The sequence below is a fragment of the Xyrauchen texanus genome, chromosome 1 (assembly GCF_025860055.1).
Source record: "Xyrauchen texanus isolate HMW12.3.18 chromosome 1, RBS_HiC_50CHRs, whole genome shotgun sequence".
Lineage (NCBI taxonomy): Eukaryota > Metazoa > Chordata > Actinopteri > Cypriniformes > Catostomidae > Xyrauchen > Xyrauchen texanus.
Window position 1 is genome coordinate 56,222,720 of NC_068276.1, and position 22,760 is coordinate 56,245,479.

At 39.8% G+C, this 22,760-nt stretch overlaps 1 protein-coding gene across 1 annotated transcript in view; it reads left to right on the plus strand.

Annotated features, from left to right (window-relative positions):
• The window catches only part of galnt18b (UDP-N-acetyl-alpha-D-galactosamine:polypeptide N-acetylgalactosaminyltransferase 18b), a 108,680-nt gene that overhangs the window by 71,853 nt on the left and 14,067 nt on the right, over positions 1-22,760 (plus strand). The window contains exons 7-9 of the mRNA XM_052141864.1: positions 1,144-1,329; positions 6,738-6,875; positions 10,377-10,472. Of these exons, the coding sequence (XP_051997824.1) occupies positions 1,144-1,329; positions 6,738-6,875; positions 10,377-10,472 (420 nt within the window). The remainder of the gene's footprint in view (positions 1-1,143; positions 1,330-6,737; positions 6,876-10,376; positions 10,473-22,760) is intronic.

A 22,760-nucleotide genomic window follows, 5' to 3' on the forward strand; every position in this document is an offset into this window, starting at 1 on the left:
TAAAGGAATAGTTTACCCAAAAATGGAAATGTCTTATAAACCCATTTTACTTTTTTTCTCATACAGAACACAAAAGAAGAAAAATGTAATCAAAGGAATTTTCAGTTCAAGTTCAGCTCAATCAACAGCATTTGTAGCACAGTGTTAGTACCCCTATTTCATAATAAATAAATAAGTAAATAAGAGTAACAATTTACAGTAATTCACTGAAAATTGAATTAAAAGGTGCCAGTCCATAAACATTATATTACAGAACTTTTCAAAAGTATAGCAACAAGATGTAAACATCGTACTTTACATGCTAACATTATCTTTTTTTTTTTTAAATCAACATTGTGCAAAATGTTGTTAATTGGGGCTAACTTATATTTATCCCAGAACATTCCTTTAAAGGAAAAGTTCACCCCTAACTGATAATTCTCTCATCATTTACTCACCCTCATGTAATCCCAGATGTGTATGACTTTCTTTATTCTGCGGAACACAAATGAAGATATTTTGGCGAATAAAGGATGTGTTTATATCTATACAATGCAAGTCAAGGGGGTCCAACACTTCCAAGCTCCAAAAAAGACACAAAGGGAGCATAAAGGTAATCCATTTGACTCAAGTGGTTTAATCCATGTCTTAAGAAGTGATACGATCGCTTTAGGTGAGAACAGACCAAAATGCTAACTTTTTTACTATAAACCTTGACATCCGCAATCTCCTAGGCTCAATCAAGATTTGATTACACTTCCTCTTAACATATAACAGAAGTCAAGGTTTTTGCTGGAAAATTACATACATTTTTGCATTTCATACCAAAACCTAGTGTATGCTTTTAGAAGAATTGGAATATGATGCATTAGTCATACAGACAACTTTAAAAAAAAAAATTTCGCTTTAAACTGAGTCAATGTGAACTGCACTTTTATCGAAAAGATGGACTGAGATATGCATTAAAATTTCTCATTTTGTGTTCAGCGTAAGCAAGAAAGTCAAGTTTTAGTCTTAGAGACACAGTAAACAAGATCATCGTACTGTACAAAACTTCTGCTCCTCATCAAACTGTCTCTTGCCTAGAATGGTGGCTGTTAGATTTCTCAGCATGAAAATGCATTTTCATTGAATACATGGCTCTTTGTATGTGCATATGTGTAGGTGTGGCAGTGCGGTGGAAGTGTGGAGGTTTTGCCCTGTGCTCGTATCGCCCATATAGAGCGTGCCCACAAGCCCTACACAGAGGATCTAACAGCCCACGTACGCAGAAATGCTCTGAGAGTGGCTGAAGTATGGATGGATGAGTTTAAAAGCCACGTCTACATGGCCTGGAACATTCCACAGGAGGTGAGATCTACTATATGTCTGCTTCATACCACTCAAAATCATGCTGACATTTAGATACATTTATTCAGCAGACACTTTTATCCAAAGCGACTTACAAATAAGGAATGCTTAAGCAATTTATCTTGAGGAGACATAAGTGATATAAGAAGAGCTGCAATACAAAGTAAAAAAATTATCAAGAAAAGTACACGCTAGTCTAGAGATGGTGTGACAAAATAACATTGAAGAGTTAGATTGTTTTTGTCATCAAGGATTGGAAAGGGAGTATATTTAAGGAATGTTCCTTAATACAAGTTAAGCTCAAGTGATTGCATTTGTGGCTTAAAATTGATTACTACATATATATATATATATATATATATATATATATATATATATATATATATATATATATATATATAATTAAATGAATGAATGACTTGAAATTTTTTTTAAATTAATGATTAAGTTGTGTACACTCTCATGTAATCAAGGTTCAAGGAAAGTATTTTAATACCATTAATACCACATTACATTTTGAAAGTCATTAAAGAGCAACATGCAGGTTGGACACCCCTCTATAGCATAGTGTATGTTGATGATAAAACAATTAGATTTTCTGAACTGGAGTAATATATATTTAGCCATTAACGATATTTTGAGATAAATTGTGATAAAATAACTTCCGCGTCTATAAAGCACTTACCGGAAGTGACGATGGGCGAGGGAGTCTGGTCAAGTTCAAGCTCAGGTTACAATGGATGCGAATGAAGAAACCGAGTTCTCCGGTGTGGACGAACATGCCTATGATGGCCCACAGGCCTATAATTATGAGCAAATTAAGAGTTAAAATAATTAAGACTTACTCTGCTAAGTCCTCGTTTTCGTTGCACAGAATGTCTGCTAACGTTAGCACTTGGTCCTCCAGTCCCGCCCGCGCCAAAATCCGGTGTACACTTTGACGGTGGACTTGATTCCATCGAGTGCACCGAGGGAACAGCATCAGTAATCAGCCTCACGTGGTCCTTACTCCGAAATCCCATCCGAGACTCCAACAAATCTCCAGGTCGATAATTCTCCGGAGTGAAATGTGCGCCACAAACGACCGAGTGTGTGGTAACAGACGCGGCAGTGAAGTCTGCTCTCTTCACCTGCACAAAACGCACTCAAGACCGAAAAGCCTTGTTTTTTCTAGAAGGAAAATTATGGACACGATGTCCTGACAGGCTGGAATTCGTGCAACCAGCACAAACACAATAATTTACCATTATGGCTTCTCTAAAACTTTCTGTACTGCTCTAAATACATCAACACCCACAATGAGAGCTGACCATGAGCTCTTTTGTTTGCCTCAGCCCTACGTCATATGACGCGTTGATAGCGGAAAGGCGTATTCCAGAGCCTAGCACATTTTCATCAAAATCTCTACGTCAAATGAGATTTCATTAGTAATTTCTACATGTGTTTTTAAAAGACCTCTGCAGACAATATAAAGTATTAATTCAGTTATAAATTCAACCTGCATGTTGCTCTTTAAATACATTTATTTTTTTATAGAAAAAAACTATTAATGTTTTAAAATAATTTATGAAACTAAATTGGCATTTCTTTGAATTTGACATGCGTTCTTGTAACCCGGACACACACACACAAGATGAGACAGTCACAATGTAAGTCAAAAAACTGCTTTTATTGAAACAATAAAAGCAGGCAAAAGTACAAACGGGCAAATCCAGTGAAGAGTTGTCGAGGGAAGCGTAGGGTCAAAAGCCGGGAATCAAAGAGAGTAAAGGGGGCAAATCCGGGAGAGTAGTCGAGGGAGCGAGGGTCAAAGCCGGGGTAAACAGGATCGAGAGGCGGGTAAACTAACAAAGGGAGTAGACAGGGGTACTAGGGGAACGAGGAGCTGGCAAGCTAAGGGGGTAATCTAGAGGAGTTCAAGGGGGGATCAAAACTAGACGAGACTAGCGGGGGCAAAGACACGGGAAACTAAATACAATAACCAACAACCGTGAGACGAAAGGGTAGTGATATATATAGGGGCGAATGCAGGTGTAAACCATGACAGGTGATGAGACGAGTGCAGGTGAAACTAATGTGCAGGAGTGCAGATGACGCGAGTGCAGGTGGTCATAATGTTCTGGGGGATTGGAAACGCGTGAGAAACTCGAGGAAGGGAGATTGCCCTACTGAGCATGTGAGCGAGTAGGAGCAAAGTGGGCGTGAGGGCTCGAGCGAGCAAAAAGAGCGTGCGAGCTCGAGGGGGCGGAACGAGCGTGGGAGCTCGAGGGGGCGGAACGAGCGTGGAAGCTCGAGGGGGCGGAGCGAGGGAGCGGGGTTCGTGACAGTTCTAAACAAGATTTTTTTTATAAATTTATCATTTTATTACCTCATACTACCTTATTTTTCTTTGACCCAATTAACATTATGCCACAAATGCTGTCAATTGGGCTTATGTTGTATTAAATCCAGACCATTCCCATAAGAGTTTGTTGCACAATTATAAAGGCCTGCCATTAGAGCACTGCAGAAGTCCAGTCTTGAGATGACAAACATCTGGAAAAGAGTTAAGTCTGATCTTTCTGATGTTATAGAGTGCAAAGAAATGATAATATGGGCAATTTTTAAGGAAAATAAGTGTTGAATCTTGAATCCACTCATGCCATGAGGCAGTTACTGAAGATGGAAGTTGTAAAAGCATTCATAGATCAACATCTCAAATCCAGTTAAATAATGTAAGCTCTCTGTTTGGGTTGTTGGAAATTAAAATTATTATCAGTTTTGTCTCTCCAGCTTTTATTTCTGTAAAGTCATGCACAGCATGATCATATGCAAAATAGATCTGATTAGAAAGCGTGTAGAAAAGTGATTACAATGCATACTGAGAAATACAGCTGTTATTGTTATTGTCTATTAAACAGCCATTACCTCATTTATAGTTCTCCAGCCCTCAGCTTGGCTTCCAACCATATGTTGCAGTGCTCCATTTATTTAGAGAGCTTTGGCCCTGCTCATACATTTATCAGCGAGACAGCAATTAAGATCTGGTAAGAGTGGAAGGCGTGGTGAGATTGCAGCGATTCCCAGGACGAAGCAGAATGTTGAGAGGGGAAACAGGAAATTACTGAGGATGCAGGAACAAAGACATGGTTTAGTGCTTTGAGCAACATGAACTACAGTAAGATTTCAACATCCAGTGGTATGGAGGTCATTGCTGAACAGTAATAAATGTGTACTATTAAATCTGAAAAGTCTGGAAAGTGATCTGCTGTATTTATTTACAAAATCAGAGACACTCTCTGTGAAATCTGAACACAATTGGTCAAAGGAGCTATATATGAGATGCATGTTAATAGCAGGTGTTGGAGAGGGCGTGGCCGGGCCATGAGGATACATGCCCGGCGCTGAGTTGCTGAGGTCCGGTTCCTGCATCCTGCTTACACTGGTGCCGAAACTTGGGAATTGAAGAAGGAAGAATGCCACCATGGAGGCCTCATTTCTGGAGGAAATGTTTTAGACACTCGCCGGCATCCACCAGTCGCAGCATCTGCCTCACACCCTCATCCTCTGCAAGGAGCAGGAGCAGCGGCTCATCTCTCTCCTCCAGGCCCAAGCGGAGGACAGGCAGGTTCTCCAGAGCTTGCTACCCCAGGAGGAGGCTGCTGCTGTGACCCTGGACCCCGAGACTGCCCCGTCCCATGTTCCACTGGTCAAGATCGGCCCCAGGATGATCCAGAGGCTTTCCTGGAACTTTTTGAGGGGACGGCAAGGACATGCAGTTGGCCAAGCAGCCAGTGGGTTGTCCGCTTGTTACCACTTTTGTCCAGGGAGGCCCAACTCGCAGCACAGTAGTTGCCAGCAGAGAACCTCCTGGTGTATGCCGATCTCTGGTTTCTCCTGTTTCTCTCCACTCTCACTCCCTGGCCCGGTTTTCTGGAGCTGCAGGGAGCCTGGGCATTTCCAGGACCAATGCCCCGTGATGGAGGTTGGAACATTGGTTCGGGTCCCCGATGCTCCACAGGCCGCCCGATCAAACGGGTACCACATACCTGTGAGTATTAAGGGGTACATACCAGGACTTGGTGGATTCGGGTTGCATCCAGTTGGTTCTGGTGGACTTTGCAAGGCGTAGAAGTAGAAGCAGTGCCTCTACGCAACATTTCAGCATGTAGTGTTGTGGAGGCAGTCTTCAGAATCATTTCCTGAGTGGGATTCCAAAGAAAATCCTCACTGATCAAGGCACTACTTTCATGTTAGGTACACTACGCGAGCTGTGGAATATTTGGTATTAAATCGATTCGGACAAGCATGTACCACCTACAAAGGGACAGCTTGGTCAAACGGTTTAATAAAACCCCTGAAAAACATGATTTGTAAGTTTGTGCATATAGATTCTTGGAATTGGGATAAATGGCATGGAACCCTGTTATTCGCAGTTCGAGAGGTCCTGCAAGCCTCCACAGGGTTCTCTTCATTTGAGAAAGTGTTTTGGTGCCTCTGTGTTGGTACAACAAGACGACGTTCCTTAGCTGACTGCAAGCTTCTAGTGGGCGTGTAGCTCTCTTTGGTTCAAAGTGTCTGCCAAATGCATACATGTAAAATGTAAAGACATGTAAAGACTCACAGCAGGTGACAGACAGCAGGGCAGTCTCAGTGGAGTGTTCACTTTTGAAGCCTGACTGATAGTCATCCAGCAGTTTGTTCTGTGAGAGATAAGCAGAGATTTGATTGAAAACTGCCCTTTCAAGTGTTTTTGCCATGAATGGGATGAGATAGACTGGTCTGTAGTGTTCTATTTGTGTGGGGTCAAGTGCAGGTTTCTTCAGCAGCGGGGTTACTCGAGCCTGCTTAAATGTAATAGGAAAAGTGCATGTAAGTAGAGACGTGTTGATTATGTGTGTGAGTGCAGGTAGGATGGACTGAGAGATGGCCTGGAGAAGGTGAGAAGGAATGGTGTAAAGGGAACAGGTGGTGGGGTGGTTGGAGAGGAGGAGTTCAGAGACTTTAGTGTCAGTAAGATGAGAGAATGTAGAAACAGAAGAGTTGCATACTGGCGACAGCTGTTTGATGGGGTGTGGTGCTGTGAATGCATTGCTGATGGTTGTAACCTTATTAGTAAAAAATGTGGCGAAGACGTCTGCTGTCAGTGATGTGTCAGGTGGTGGTGGGGAGGGCAAAGCAGTGTATTGAATGTTCTGAACAAACTGCGAGTGTTTGTGATGTTGTTGATCCTGTTCTGGTAACATTAGGTTTTTGCAGATTTAATTTTAATTTCTTGCAGACATTTCACCATCTCCCACTTCCTCCTTGCACACCATCACAAACTTGTGTAAAAAGACATGTTTCTTTGTTGACCACTTGTGATCAGATCTCTGAAACGGATGTTAATACAAGCTGTAAAATGTATTTGTATTCGTTTGTGTCATCAGGACTCAGGGATAGACTTTGGTGACATCACAGAAAGGAAAGCACTGAGGAAAAAACTGCAGTGTAAGACCTTCCGTTGGTATCTAGTGAACATTTACCCCGAGATGAGAATGTACACAGACACCATTGCATATGGAGTGGTGAGTATTTGCATTTCTCCCTACTGTTATAAAGTGGACTCAGGACTGCAAGAGCAACAAATTTACCACAAATAAAGATCTAAAAAACAGAATCAATAACTGTATATATTGTCCGATTGTTTTTTCCCCAAAGAAGTGTTATCCGGAATCAAATTTCCTTTTGTAGTCCTCAAACACGGAAAAAGAATTAGCATTGCATGGGTTCCTTTGGGAATTCCCAATTGGTTTCGATTGATGAGTAAAATAAGGTCTGTGTTTTGCATTTCTTGAGACTTTAATGTTTTGCACTGCAATTTAAACTACACATTTTCAAACCTTTAATGGGACATTTGAAGCACACTTAAAAAAATCTTTATATCTTGAAGTATTGCCTTTAAGTTTCTAGTAAAAATATCTAAACATTCTTAAAACAAGATAAATTAACTTGCAGAAAAATAACAAGATCTTTTTGCCAATTGTATAAGAAAAACAACTGATTCATAAACCCAACTAAATTTAGTTTGATTTCTCTGAAAACAAAACTTAATATCTTGTGTCATTCTACTTAAAGTATTTTTTAATTGTTTTAATGATTTATATCTCTTTTCCGGAAAATAAGACATACATTGCTTACAAGTTGTTACATAAGGACTCCTCAAGTAATGTTACAGGAATAGTTGAGAATTCACCAACAAATTTAAATTCACTAAATGCTATAAGTGTTCACGTGAGCATTTGCATTATTTTTAGCACTAAAGCCTCTATGAACAAGCCTATCTCATAGTACTTTGCATGAGCGTGTAATGGACATGGAGATTTAAATTTCTGGAATATGATCTAGGCATCACATGGACTACTATTATGATGAGACATTTTGGGTCCTTTTTTAAGATTTAAAGTGAGGCAATTTTCACTGACATTATATTGAATGGACAGCTTATGATGTTCATCTCCTTTTGTGTTTTGAATAACAAAGAAAGTTAATCATGTCATTTGGAATGACATGAAGGTGAGTAAATTATTACCACAGACCTTAGTTTACTTTTAGACGAAAAAACAATATTCTAAAAATCCATTGGAAATTCCATGCTAACCCATGGTGAATTAGCCTTCCCAAGTAGGCCTACAAATTGATGCAATGACTAAACATCTCTATTGTGTCGTTAAAAGTCTAATTCAGTCCGGAGCAGTGGCGGTAGCAAGTCTCTCTCCACACAGCTGATGCTTTAACTGCTGTTGCTGTGAGTGCTGATTAAGTTACAGCCCATTGTCAATGCCCAGATATTGTACCATTGAGGCTGGATTTGAGAGCAGCGGCATGCGACGTGTAAAACCCACTGGCTGTTCTGTCCAAGATATTTGAACAGGATTTTTCAAATTGCTTGACAAAATTATGCCTGCACTAGTAGTTTTTGAAGCATAGCACACGCGTACTGTTTGTATTAGCCATGCATTTCAAGTCCAAACAATCCATTCCCTTATTATTTCCCACAAGACAAAATAATAATGCACTTGACTCAATATTGATGCAGAAACAAGCTGTCTGGTGGAGGTGTGGTGCTCATCCTGGGCGTATATGTTTTCAGAGGCGCAATTTAAAAAGGAAGAATCTGTGGAAAATAGGTCAGCCTTATTGAAATGAATTCTGGGAGTAAAGGGCTCAGAAATAGCTCTCGTCCTCATTACTTTATTCTGACTGACTGCATTTGATGAGCCTGTCAATCACTCCGGCAAGAAATTCAGCACACAGTGATAAAAAGCACAGCAGTGTTCAGGCGAATCCAGCAAAAAAATTCACAATAGAGATAAGATCTATTGTAATGCCCCACTAAGAATTATATTTTGTGTTTAAATGTAATTTTCATTCAAGTAAAATAAAGTTAAAATGAACCCCTAAACCTACTGAGAAAAAAAATTGTTTAAGGCTCTACGTAAAATTATATTAGCGATTAATATCACTTCAGAGGTAAAATCAGGTAACTCACCACAGTCAAGTCATTTATTGAAAAAGGTAGGTGAAAATAAACCTCTTTTACTTCACCAGACTTTGGCTGGAATATAATTTAGATGATTCATGGGTGTGCATACACTTATGAAAATGATTTTTTTTTTAATGAGAAACTGTAATTAGAAAAAGAGAATTGAACCACATTACGGTGCACTTGAGAAACAGCTTTGGGTTTTACCTTCTGCATCTGATATTCTGTATCTGAAACATTTCGCTGTTAAAATATTTTCTCATATCACTGCTTAATATGCAGAGACATCCATAGATAAGCCATTTCGTTTTCAGAACATGCCCATATGCCCAACAACACTTACCACTTTTTTGGGAAGTAAAGACTGATTTTAGCTAAAGAAAAGTCAACCTACTATTTCCAATTTCACTGTGAGATCAGTCTGTGATTTCTCCGAAAATGTCGTACACTGTGGCTCTGTGGCAGCTTCAAAACATTCCTCTGGTAGTTTAAGGATATTGACCAGGGGTGTTTTTCCCAAAAGCATCATTAGCCAATTATGGTCGCCAGTTCCATTGTTACCAGCATAGTGTACTAACACGGTTTTGAAACCGTAGTTCTAACGAACATTCGCAAACAGCATTGCACAGTTTTGTGGTTGGTACTACAGCTCTCCATCTATGGAAAGAAGCATAGTTCCTTGTTAATTTGCTGTGCGGACATCGTTTGACATTGCTGAGGTGTCTATATCTTCAATTCCATATATATCTTTCATTCTGTCAAGACTTAGACCATGTTTACATACATTAAAGAAAACTACATACTGAAAGCTTCATTCTGAAGTGTCATTTAAACACAAATGCAGCTGATGAAGAGATTAAAGACTGTTAAGCGAAAGCACTTCATCACACGGTTTCTATAAGAAAACACTGCTTTTATGTGTTCATGTTAACATAAGTGGCATTTATATGTTTTTGATGAGTGTGCATGTGTGTATGCACTCAAGTGCAACGGGGGAACCCCTAAATCTGATGTAGAGGGAAACCACAATATCGCAGCACAATGCAGCTGTTGTATTACAAAGTGCTCACCACTTTTGTGTCTTCAGCAGCTTTCATGCATTAAATGCCATTTCATGCATTTAATATTTATGGAAGTTATTACTCCCCCCTGCATAATGTCATTAACGACAGCTCTACATTGTTGAACCAACATGGTTAGAAAGATGGATGCGCAACAGAGTTAATACAGTTTCGGGAAACAGTTGTGACTAGCTAGGTCATTTCTCCAACGATACATCAACATGGTTCAGCAGTAATTTGTCATTGTATGGGAAACGCTCCGTTGACCAAAACAGCAACATTAACTCAATCAATGGTCTTGAGTTTGGGGGCGGGACTATCTGTTTGGGTGACTAATGGAAGATGGGGTAGTGTTCAGGAAATCTGTTTTAAAATATTGTTATTCCAATTACAAAAGTTATTGCAGACATTATACACTTTAGCTGTGCAACAACAAAAATATGTCATTATGCACTTGAATGTTATTTTTATTTTTCTCTCAGCTAAGGAACTCTCTGAAGAGTGACTTGTGTCTCGATCAAGGGCCAGAAACTGACAACATTCCCATCCTTTATCTCTGTCATGGTATGACACCTCAGGTGAGTTCCCTTTCTCTCAGTCGCTCTTTTTTTTCTTCAAATTAATCAGTGGAATGCGGATCAAAGAGTTTGATTGTACAGGTAGCTCTTCTCAAAATGTTTTAACAAAAAGTTGTAGAAATTAACACAATGGAAAAGTAGTTCTTTTTAAGTTATAAATAATGTACAGTCAGCATTATATTGCAATAATGACAGCTTACTCTACAGTATCCCACTTATTACATGGCTACTTACCAAATGAATGATTAAATTAAATATTTTATTTGAATATTTATTTAAATAAAAGGTAAAAACCAATATGATTATGTGAGAAGAAAGAGACCACAGAGAGATAAGAGAGACATGAAGGTCATCTGGTTATTACACGTCATCTATCCTATTTCTCGTATCATACTTTCAATAATTTCAAATCATTATTTCATGCTCACATATTTATTTATTTGGCTATTAGTCATCCAAGCAGGATGACTACAGTTTAAACGCTTGTTAAAAACTTACGCAATTAATGCCTCCTGACCAGTACATAAATTCCTAAATAGTTGCTTTTGGAGCAACTTAATCTTAAAGTGCAAATAACTTCGTGCTTTTGCAAGCCATGTCAGTAGGGGGCAGTAAGAATGACAAAATAACCTTACAAGCAACATAGCTGGAAAGCTGGATTAAGCATTACAGAAGGCAGGCATACCAAGAGGTGATTTTGAAGTTTAAACTAATTTCAATTTGACACAGCGTCCTAAAACATTTATGACAGGGCAGATTGATAACCTCAGTTGCAAAATGGATTGCAATTAGATTGTCAGCTGATGTTCAATTATAAAAAAAAAGATTAAAAAAAAACCAAGCAATATATTGACTTCTAAGGCCACTTTTTGTATTTTCTAATCAATGCAACATATTTAATCTGAATATCTGAATTATTTATTTATTATAAAATATCTATTTATTAGATATGTATTATATGTATTGAATCAGCCAATCATGTGGCAGCAGTGCAGTGCATAAAATCATTCAGATACAGGTCAGGAGATTCATTTAATTTTCACATCAACCATCAGAATGGAGAAAAATTGTGATTTCAACTGTGGCATGATTGTTGGTGAAAGATTGGCTGGTTTGAGTATTTCTGTAACTGCTGATCTGCTGGGATTATCATACACAACAGTCACTAGAGTTTACTCCGAATGGTGCCAAAAACAAAAAATGTTCAGTGAGCAGCAGTTCTGTGAACGGAAACGCCTTGTTGATGAGAGAGGTCAACGGAAAATGGGCAGATTGTTACGAGCTGACAGAAAGTCTACGGTAACTCAGATAACCGCTCTGTACAACTGTAGTGAGAAGAATATCATCTCAGAATGCACAACATGTCAAACCTTGGGGCGAATGGGCTAAAGCAGAAGACCACATAAGGCACTGTATTAGGACCATAGTGTTCTTAATAAAGTTCTTGGTTAGTATATATTTATAATATTTTAAATTATTTTTATTAATAATTTTTTTGGGAGCCTTTCTCAGCTAATTTTGATTTGCGATTAATTACGATTTATTCAATTAATCGCATGTCATGTATTTAATAAAAAAAAAAGAAAAGTATATTGATTGACTGCCCTAATAATAAAACGTCATCTCAAACCGTTATTTCATGTCCATTTAATTATTTATTTGGTACAAAACCATGTTAAATCTGGGATAATATACAGTCGGCCATGGGTTTATAACTGTCAGGGTTTATTTTGCGATAATGACTGGATGACTGTAATATTTCCATTACATATTTGGCCATAAATGCCAAAAAAAACAGTTGTGAAATAATGATAGTTATCTACCAGTGTTCCAACGTGTACAACATGGTTAGGAAGTTAACATTCTCTAATGTCCTCTTCATTAGAGCACATATTTCTTGGCACAATCAACTTGTGTCCAGTGTATTGAAAAAATATCCCTTGGAAATCCCCTATATTGAAGTGTGAGGCTTAATTCAGGTGACAAGTATATGTTATTTAAAAGATCAAGATGGGTGAGATATATATTGCTCTCAAATTCAAGATAGATGGGTTTGATTTTGTGATTTTTGGAAATACTGAAAAGATGAAAGGTTTCAATTGTGGCATGGAGGGATCTCAAGTGCACAATTGTCCAGAGAGAGTCACTGCTGATAATTGCACTCAGGGTGGTCAGCAAAAGTGTGGGAAAAAAAGACAGAGAAGGTGCTGTGATACCTGAACCCAGCAGAAAAGCAGCCGAAAGAATGATGAATGAAGACATTGACTCCTGACAGCGAAAACACAAGAAAAAGGGTTGGGTAAAGTACTGGGTAAGATTCTGTAAGAAGATTTAACAGTATTTAAAATCCCAGCTACTTAGAGAAAATCCAATCTTTCTGTCAAAAATAATAAACAGATATACAGTAACAGTACATTGAAAAACAATCACAGGATAGAGATGAGTTTTTCAGTGCTGATGAATTGTTTGGCTCTGCTATCAACAGGGAATTTTATATCCGTCAGTGCAGAATAGTTTTCTACAGATTACTAAAGGATGGAGGAATGTTTTGTTTACTCTTTTATTTACTACCTTTTTTATTATTATTTTTTTATCCCCTTTTCTCCCTTATTGGAATGCCTAAATCCCAATACTTAGTAGGTCCTTGTAGTGGTGTGGTTACTCACCTCAATTCGGGTAGCAGAGGGCAAGTCTCAGTTGCTTCCGTTTCTGAGACAGTCAATCTGTGCATTTTATCACATGGCTAGATGTGCATGACACCGCGGAGGCTCATAGCATGTGGAGGCTCATGCTACTCTCAGTGATCCACACACAACTTTCTACGTGCCCCACTGAGAGCGAGAACCACTAATCGTGACCACGAGGAGGTTACCCCATGTGACTCTTCCCTCTCTAGCAACTGGGCCAGTTTGGTTGCTTAGGAGACCTGGCTGGAGTCTCTCAGCACGCCCTGGATTTGAACTGTGAGACTCTAGGGTGGTAGTCAGTGTCAATACTCGCTGAGCTACCCAGGCCCCCGATTTACCATTTTCTGTTGAAGCAGACTGAGGGAAATAATCTAAAAATAAAATCTAATCCAGATAGCTACAGTACGTGCCCAGACAACTTGTAATGACCAATCACAAGGATAATAATCAAATTTTGTGTTGGAGCCTGTAGGAAAGAGAAATCACAAGTGAGATCTCTTTAATATCTCAATTGTTTCACCTAGACAGCAATTAGATTAAACGGAGAGCAAATTAAATGTTCTACTTACAATATCCACTTTTATAGCTCTAGTCTATACTTTTTCAGACATTTTCATAATTGAAAAAGTCTGAAAATGTCAAAATGTCGTGGAAATTAAAAATCAATTAATTGATTAATCGATAATATCGCAAAACTCACATGGAGGACTCAAAATAATAGGTGCATGTATCCGATTGTTAAATTATTACACTTAAGAAATGCAATTATTGGCATTTTCCTCTTAAAATATTCTTAGTGTATTTAAATACATTTACTCTATGTTTAGTTCGAATTTGGAAATTGTTTAATTACTGTTAATGAAATGAAACGTCTATCTTAAGATACTTAAGATATATCATTTGTATACATATTTGAGTTCACTAAAACTTCACGTTGTGGCTCGTGGGATATTTCGGATCTTTGGACATATTTGTTTTATTAGAAATTAAGTCAAATCGATTTTCGACTAATGTTAACATCCCTACTTGATAACTCAATCAAGCATAACTGAGCACTCGATCAAATCCTCCTGAGCTATGAAAGAGCAACCTCTGAGCAATAATATTTTCTTCTGGGTTGTTATTGCTCTATTGTATCCTTACTATGAGGGATTTTAAAATCTCATCCTTGAAATGAATGCTAGAGCACAGTTTGATCATTGTGAGATATTGCCGTTATACAAGAAACACATTACACACAGTCAAATAGCAAATAGAGTGGTGGAAAGAGTGGGGTGGAATAATAATTCTCAGACACAAGAGGGTTTTTAGTGCCCGACTGACATATTAGTTTTCTTTTGTTTTATTTTTTTTAAAGATTTACTGCAGATATCTTTGTGTCTGTGGAGGTAGTAGGAAATCTGCCTGTACATCACAGCAAAATATGAACATATAGCAATGGGGTCATTTTTCTTTGGCATTGTGATAAACAACATTTTGTTCTTGGATGGTGTTGATTTTAACTGTGTGCAGCGATATTGAAAAAAGCAGGTAGACTGTTTCATAAGTCTGTTGCATCTAGTTGAAATACAAAAATGTTGTAATGTGTGAGAAAGTATAAATCAACACATTTAAGTGACAGTTCTGTCTCTTTTGCAAGGTTAGATTTTATTGCATTTTTACAAAAAGCATTTTATTTCTTTTTTCATCACCAATAATATAATACCCCCATCTGTCTTGGTAGTACATTTAGGGTATTGTAACATATGAAGCACAGAATGGCAGTTGAACGGTAATAACGAGTCAAGAATTTGAGTACAAGATGTACTGGCCAAATCAAGATTTACAAATATATCTGAAATGGATGACAATTATAAGATTTTCATCATTTTGCAAAAGAAAATGGCCTTAAACTTTCTCCTTTTTCTAAAATGTGTTAAAGGAACATTTATTCTTATGAGAAACTATACTTGTAGTAATAGACTACATGTAATCTGGATTACATAAATAACAAAATTCATGTACTTTTAGTTAAATTACGAGATTACATTTTAAATTATGTATAATCAGATTACAGTGCTTTCACAGTTACTGATTTCATGTTTACTAATGTTTAATGAAAGGACTGAGTCTATCTTTAATTTCCTGCACAAAATTTGGTCATATTGTATATATGTGGACTGAGAAAAAAACCTTTAAACGCTTGTAACATCAATCACATCTTTTTGGGTTTTACACCTGCCATTTGGTTCTCCACTTGGAGTCATTACTCGATAAGGACATTGAAAGTGTTGAAGGATCATGGCTATTGGAGAACTCTTTTCAAATGTGGCAGAAGATTTCGACAAGGCTGTTCGCTGTAAAAATGCTCTGCTCGTTTACAGTGGTAGGTCTAGTGCTGAGACACATCTCGTTTCTTCCCTCGGGGAATGGAGGTTACAACAGTAACCATGACGTTCCCCTTCTGTCACTCACTCGACTCGAAGGGGTCCCATATAAAAACGCCATGCACTGACCGTGTTACGTGATCTGTCGAGACAGGTGCAAGCAGGCTACTACGTGCTAGAGGCAACTGTGTCGGCTGCACGTAGCCCTCCCCAATGCCCCCAAAGAGATGTCAAATACAGACCTTAGGTTCCCCACACCCCTGAGGGGGGGAATAGGTGCTACATGACTAGCATGGAAGCAAGCCCGGCAGCCGCGGCCTTCTCTCTCACTATGTCTCTCACATAGGACTTGAAGCGGCTGATCTTAACGCTATGAAATGCGTCGGGGAACGCGGTCTTTCCCGGTCCTATACTTTCAGGGGGAAAAGACCCTGAGGAGACCACATCCTGCCCAGTCTAGGGGGAGGTAACATGTGGCAAATACACCACGAGGGTTGTGAAGCCATACTTGGGAAATGGCGCGGTGGTAGGACTCTACAAGCACGGCGACCGGGGCAGCGGGGCTGCCCAAGGGAAATACATCACGGGGAGTTTGCCTGAAAAGGGAACTAAGCCCGTGGAGCCCGACCCCAGTACAGAGCACCTGTACACTGACTGAGCGTACTCTTTGGTGAGACGCGCTGTCATTGTGACTGAGTCTAACTCCATGCCGAGAAAAGTGATGCTCTGAACCGGGACGAGCTTGCTCTTTTCTCAGTTGACCTGAAGCCCTTGTACTGATACGCCTGGACATCGAACGCGAACCGTAAGAAGGGTCGGTGTCGAGGCAGAATGGAGATGTGGAAGTACGCGTCCTTCAGGTCTACAGCCGCGAACCAATCTAGCTGTCGAATGCAGGTAAGAATCGGTAAGGCCCGGTTGAGATCTCGCAGGTCCAAGATTGGTCACAACCTGCCGCTTTTTTTTGGGTACGATGAAGTAAGGCCTGTAGAAACCCTTCTCCATCTTGGCTGGAGAGACGGGCTCTATTGCATCCTTGAGGAGCAGGGTTGTGATCTCTGCTCGTAAGGCGTTGGCTTTTTCGCCGAGCATGGAAGTGGGGAACTTCAGCTTGCTTTTGGCAACCGTTTGGCTCCGAAGAAAGATTCTGACTTCCCTTTATACCTGTATGCCCGGGGTGGGGCATGCAAATTCTGTCTGCCAACTTGACATTGGCCTTTTTCTCAGGTTCAGAGGTACGTTTGGCGTCCTAGGAAGACCCCTTGTGTCACTTTATTCGACACAACGTCGAGTGAGTGACAGAAGGGGAAATACTGTACATTTGTCTTGACTTCTTTTCATTGTTTTGTTCCTTGTGAAAGACTGAGACCTCTACAATTGTTTTAGAACCAAATATAATGAAACTAGAAGAAGCAACATCTATTAAATTTCCCAGACCAGGCAGAAATGACAGTTTCAAATAGATCAACTCTAATAGGAAATATAAATTGATATTGGGTTTGAAAATAATGCAGTGACTGATTTTGAGGGACATGTACATGCTTTTTCATGAATCTGTAAAATATGATAAAATTAGGAGCCTGAATTGCCAAGAGGACATTATGTAGGATGACAAATAGCATATTGCACATTGTTAGTGAAACATATTGAGATAATGAGAGGAAAATGACAAAAAAGTGTGTGTGTGGCATTTTCTCTCTGGTTTATTGTGTGTGCTTATCTGTTGTAGGCAATGCATTTTTCCATAAAAACTCAATATTTTTTCTGTTCTACTCCAAATATATCCAAAATGTCACACCTATCAAAGTTCCCCTCTGGAGTTGATAATCAGGACTTTACTCATGGTGGTGCCTTTTACAAAAGATGCTTTATTAGACAGCATCTATGCTAACAGCATGTCATATTACATTTTAAAGACTTCAGCAGCATAAAATAACTAATTAGAGATTTGACGTAATGAGAGAGATAGGTTGGTCCTTTAACAACAACGTGTTTTTCATCACTTGTGCTATCTTCTTCTGTGAAGTTGATGTGAGCATACATAACAATACATGTTTATTAGAAAATAGCGTCCTCTTTAACGTGTTACCTTCCAAACAGCTGAAGGATGTACTGAAGCCAGTGCAGACAGAAAAGGTTTTTCTCTTTCTCACAAGGATTTGTCTTCTTTGGAACAGCAGGGATGTGTGTGTGTGTGTGTGTGTGTGTGTGTGTGTGTGTGTGTGTGTGTGTGTGTGTGTGTGTGTGTGTGTGTTTCTTCTCATGCAAAAACGGGATGTTCTTGGCAAACAAGTCTCAAAGCTATGCACACATGAACACACTACCGAGCCTGTAGAATACAATGAGACAGAGCTGTTCCCAAGGAGATTAGCACAGACTCTTCACTTCCTCCGTTCTGAGCTTTACAGGAATAGCACACGGCTCAAAACAGGTTTGTGAAACAGCCAGTGTTTGGTGACAGCTACATGAGTGAGATTTGCTGTAGTTTTATGGAGTGTTTGCTTGACATTACCTCAGAAAAATCCATCTAGGCATGAGTGACGGTGGCCGACTAGTCCCTAAACAACAAGGCGACTTTATCTAGATTTTTTTCGCATTTCATTGTTATTATTATTATTATTATTATTGCTTTATTATTTATAATGAAAAAAAAAATAATTACAAATTATATTTTCTGAATTAAAATTTTTTGTGAAAAGCTGCATTGAAAAATGAACAATACTTTGAGAATTCAAATGTGTGTGCTTCGGTGTAAGCTAGGAAATTAGTGACCTGATGAATGAGTGAAATCTTAACAATATCTTGATTTTTGTCCTAACTTTTCTTGTTTTAATCCCAAAGTCCTTGTTTAAGTTTCTTCTTTTTATCCCAAAGTCCCATATTTTCAATTTGGATTTAGATTTAGCTCTACAGTTTGCACTTGAAGACCCTCTCTGAAAAGTAGTGTCTTTAAATATACCCCCTTTAAAGCACGGCTATACACATTCAGATAGATTTCTTTGGCTGTTGCTTTGCGTCTCACACCATTTATTGAGCATACCGCAAAAGCAATGCAATTTTCAACTTTCCAACGCTTTTCAAACCTTGGTATCCTTTTCCAATTCATTGCGCTCCATCTATCGGAGTTTGAACACAAGAACACTTTTTATGTGAGCACCCCTTACAAAATACAGCCTAATTAATTATACAGAGCATCCTTAAAGGGATAGCTCATTCTCTCATTATTTACTAACCCTCATGCCATCTCAAACCCATATGACTTGCTTTCTTGTGCGGAACGCAAAGAAATACATATATTTTGAAGGATGTTTTTGACCATACAGTGTTAGTGAATAGGGTCCAAAACTTGATAACTTTTTATAAATATGGCCACAAAACCATACAAAGTACATCCATTTTAGTATGTTTCTCACCCAAAGCAGTCGTATTACTTCAGATGACATGGATTAAGCCACTCAAGTATGGATTATGCTGCCTTTATGTCTGTAACAAAGTTCATTGTAAGCCGGCTTCACAGTCCACGTGGGGCTTTTCAGCACACACACACATCAGCATTGGCTTTCCGGCACTCAAACAAAACGCCCTCTAGAACACACACAAAGTCTCTGGCCTGTATCGCTCCCCCTCTTTCTGTGGACTGGCTGTCTTTTATCTCCCTTTTGTCGCACTGTGAACATAGAAATGGTAATTAGTCACAATGCATCTCAGGTGGATGTCCTTACCGCTTTCTCTCTCCCCAGATGGGCGCTTGACCACGCCTTCACCTCAACAATGTCCTTTTTAGAGCTTAAAGTGCTGGGCCCTGTTGAATTGCATTATATGGACAAAACCATCTCACATCCTTTGAAATATCTTTGGTTGTATTCTGTAGAAGAAATAAAGTCATACACATCCAGGATGGCATGAGTGTGAGTAAATGATGAGAGAATTATCATTTTTGGGTGAACTATCCCTTTAAGACCAATTAGCTTAGCTGATTGTTCAGGCAACCCACTGACTACTGAAAATATCTACTTTTGCACATATATTACCTACAGACAATTACGGATATGACTCATTATTAGGCTGTGATGTAGTCAGTACGAGTCCATTGTCTGTTAGCAATTCAGATCAGCAAGCCAATTGCAAAGACACTGCAATGACTTGCTTTACTTGTACTCTGGATTTTTTAGATCAGTTCAAGGCTTTTTCATAGATGGCCATGTTCATAATTTATCCTCATAATATGCTGTAATTTGTCCGTTTAATTTCAGAACTCTTCCTCACATAGAGTGCCAAATTGTGGGCCTATTTACCTGGTTATATAAGGGAACATTCTTCATATTTAATGTCTGCATGAAACAGTATTCAAAATGTATTTTACTTTTGTAATGTGATTAGGACGGTCTATTTAACACGTTCATTTTTGTTCTAATAATTTTATGAAAAATAGCACATTTCAAAACAAGCTAAATTAATCATGCCCCTTGGCCCATAAATAAATTCTGTAATAACCATTTATGTTTTTCTCATCTTGTAGGCGGTATTATATACTAGACATAGGAAAGTGTAGGCTGTACTTTGGGCTGTATAGGCAACACGCCTCGTCAAACCAATGAGAGCAGGCAGCTCAAAAAAAAAAATAAGGAGCTGTTCACTTATGAATCATTTTTGCATTCAAGGACAGAGCATAGAGACATAGAGCTCATAAAATGCAGGGGTCTTGCAAAGTTTTTTTTAAAGTGTCAACCTGCTTTTAACTTGACTTCACCTACTTTTTTCCCTACAACCAGGTGTATTTCAAATGCTGTGAATCAGCAGCATAACATAAACCAATTTATTACATTTTTGCTTTTAACTTTTAACAACTTGGGACTCATCAGGGAGGCTGAAGTACTGCTCTCAGCCCAAATCGTTGAAATCTTGAAATAAAAGCTTGGAAGAATAAAAGCACACCTGTCTCCTGACCCAGTGTTCCCTTGTCTCTGCCTTGTCTCCGCGAGGAGCAGCGAAATTGAGCAGTCCACACTTTTCTACTCAGTTTTTGCTTCAGCGCATCTATTAGAAAGACACATTCATCCATGGGTGAACTCTTTATATTTTATACATGAAGCAGCAATAAACATTACATTTGTGACTTAAGCATGGATTTGCCCTGGCTGGAGTGACTCTGAAGAAACATGCTTGCCAGATGTTTTCTAGCCCCTTCTGCTGTGCCCCTTGTGCTCACCTTCCTTCTACACACGTGCTGTCACACTCACAATCATGCACACTAATGTGTCAGTTAACAAGGCTTGAGCTGGGAGGCCATCTGGAGTGACGGCTGGTGATTGTGCTTGTTTCAGACAGATGCCACTGGTGTTTCTGGCTCGCTTGTTCACACATGGACATCACAGGAAATTACATTAACAATACAATTAGCAAGCTTCCTTTTAAACCTTTGACTCATCTGGCACAGCCTCTGTGACACCTGTGGAACGGTCGTTAAGACACTAACAGATTACAGATGGTAGACAATTAAGGTCACAGTTATAAAAACTTAAGACACTAAAGAGACCTTTCTACTGACTCTGAAAAACACCCCCCCAAAAAAATGCCCAGGGTCTCTGCTCATCTCCGTGATCGTGCCTTAGGCATGCTGCATGGAGGCATGAGGACTGCAGATGTGACGAGGGCAATAAATTGCAATGTCCTTACTGTGAGATGCCTAAGAGAGTGCTACAGGGAGACAGGAAGGACAGCCGATCGTCCTCGCAGTGGCAGACCACGTGTAACAACACCTGCACAGGATCGGTACATCTGAATATCACACCTACGGGACAGGTACAGGATGGCAACAACAACTGCCCGAGTTACACCAGGAATGCACAATCCCTCCATCAGTGCTCAGACTGTCCACAATAGGCTGAGAGAGGCTGGACTGAGGGATTGTAGGCGTGTTGAAAGGCAGGTCCTTACCAGACATCACCGGCAACAACAACCGGCCTATGGGCACAAACCCACCTTCGCTGGACCAGACAGGACTGGCAAAAAGTGCTCTTAACTGACGATTTGCAGTTTTGTATCACCAGGGGTGATGGTTGGACTTGCGTTTATTGTCGAAGGAATGACCATTACACCGATGCCGATGTTACTTTTGATTTTACTTTTTTTAATTTTTTGTTCAGGGACACATTATACACATGTTAAGATTGCTGAAAATAAAAGCAGTTGAAAGTGAGAGGACGTTTCTTTTTTTGCTGAGTTTACTTATATTATTCTGTTTGATAAAACGTCTAGGTTACAGATGTAACCTCTGTTCCCTGATGGAGGGAACGAGATGTTGTGTCAGAGAAGCGACACTAGGGGTGTCTCTTGAGCACCGATTATACCTCTGATCCATTGAAAAAAGGCCAATGAGAAGTTGGCAGTCATTATTTGCATATCCCGCCCCCGGACATACGGGTATAAAGGCGAGGCAAATACTAGAGTTCATTCAGGATTTTTCTGAGGAGCCGGAAATGGTTCTGGCCACTACAGCGGTTCGGCTCAGCGACGTGGCCGGGAAGACACACGTCTCGTTCCCTCCATCAGGGAACGGAGGTTACATCCATAACCTAGACGTTCCCCGTCTGTTGCTCTCTCCACTTTGTGTTGGAGAAGAGACACTAGGGGTCCAATTTAAAGTCGGCATGCGCTGAGCCGTGTACGTGTTCTGCTGACACAGGAGCGGGCAGGTATTTGTTACGTGCCAAACGACCGGCTCTGTCAGACTGCACGAACCCTTCCCCAATGCCCCAAAAAAGTCGTCGGAATCCTTCTGGTTACCCTAGGCAGGGAAACAAGGCGACGCTTACCAACCTGGGAACGGGCCAAGCCTGGCTGGGCCTCTTTTCTCTCTATGTTTCTTGCATAGAGCAGCCGGGGCCCCTACACGCACTGAGGGAAGGGGGTCTTACACAATTTCCCATTTTTTCAGGGGGGAAAAGACCCTGCGGAGACCACCCCTGCCCAACTGGGGAGGTACGGTGGTGAATACATCACATGTGTTTTTAGGTGACACGTGGAAGTGGCACGGTGGTAGATCCAGCCTCAGCGAGGGTGGAGTTGCTACACACGCCGACCGGGGGTAGCCGAAACTTACCCAAGGAAAATGCGGGTCTGCTCATAAGGGGACCGTATCGTGGAAAATACACACAGGGGGAGTCCGCGTAGGAGTCCCTATTCTGTGGAGCACCTATTCCAGTACAGGGTAGATCTGAGTACCCGCAGTGGAT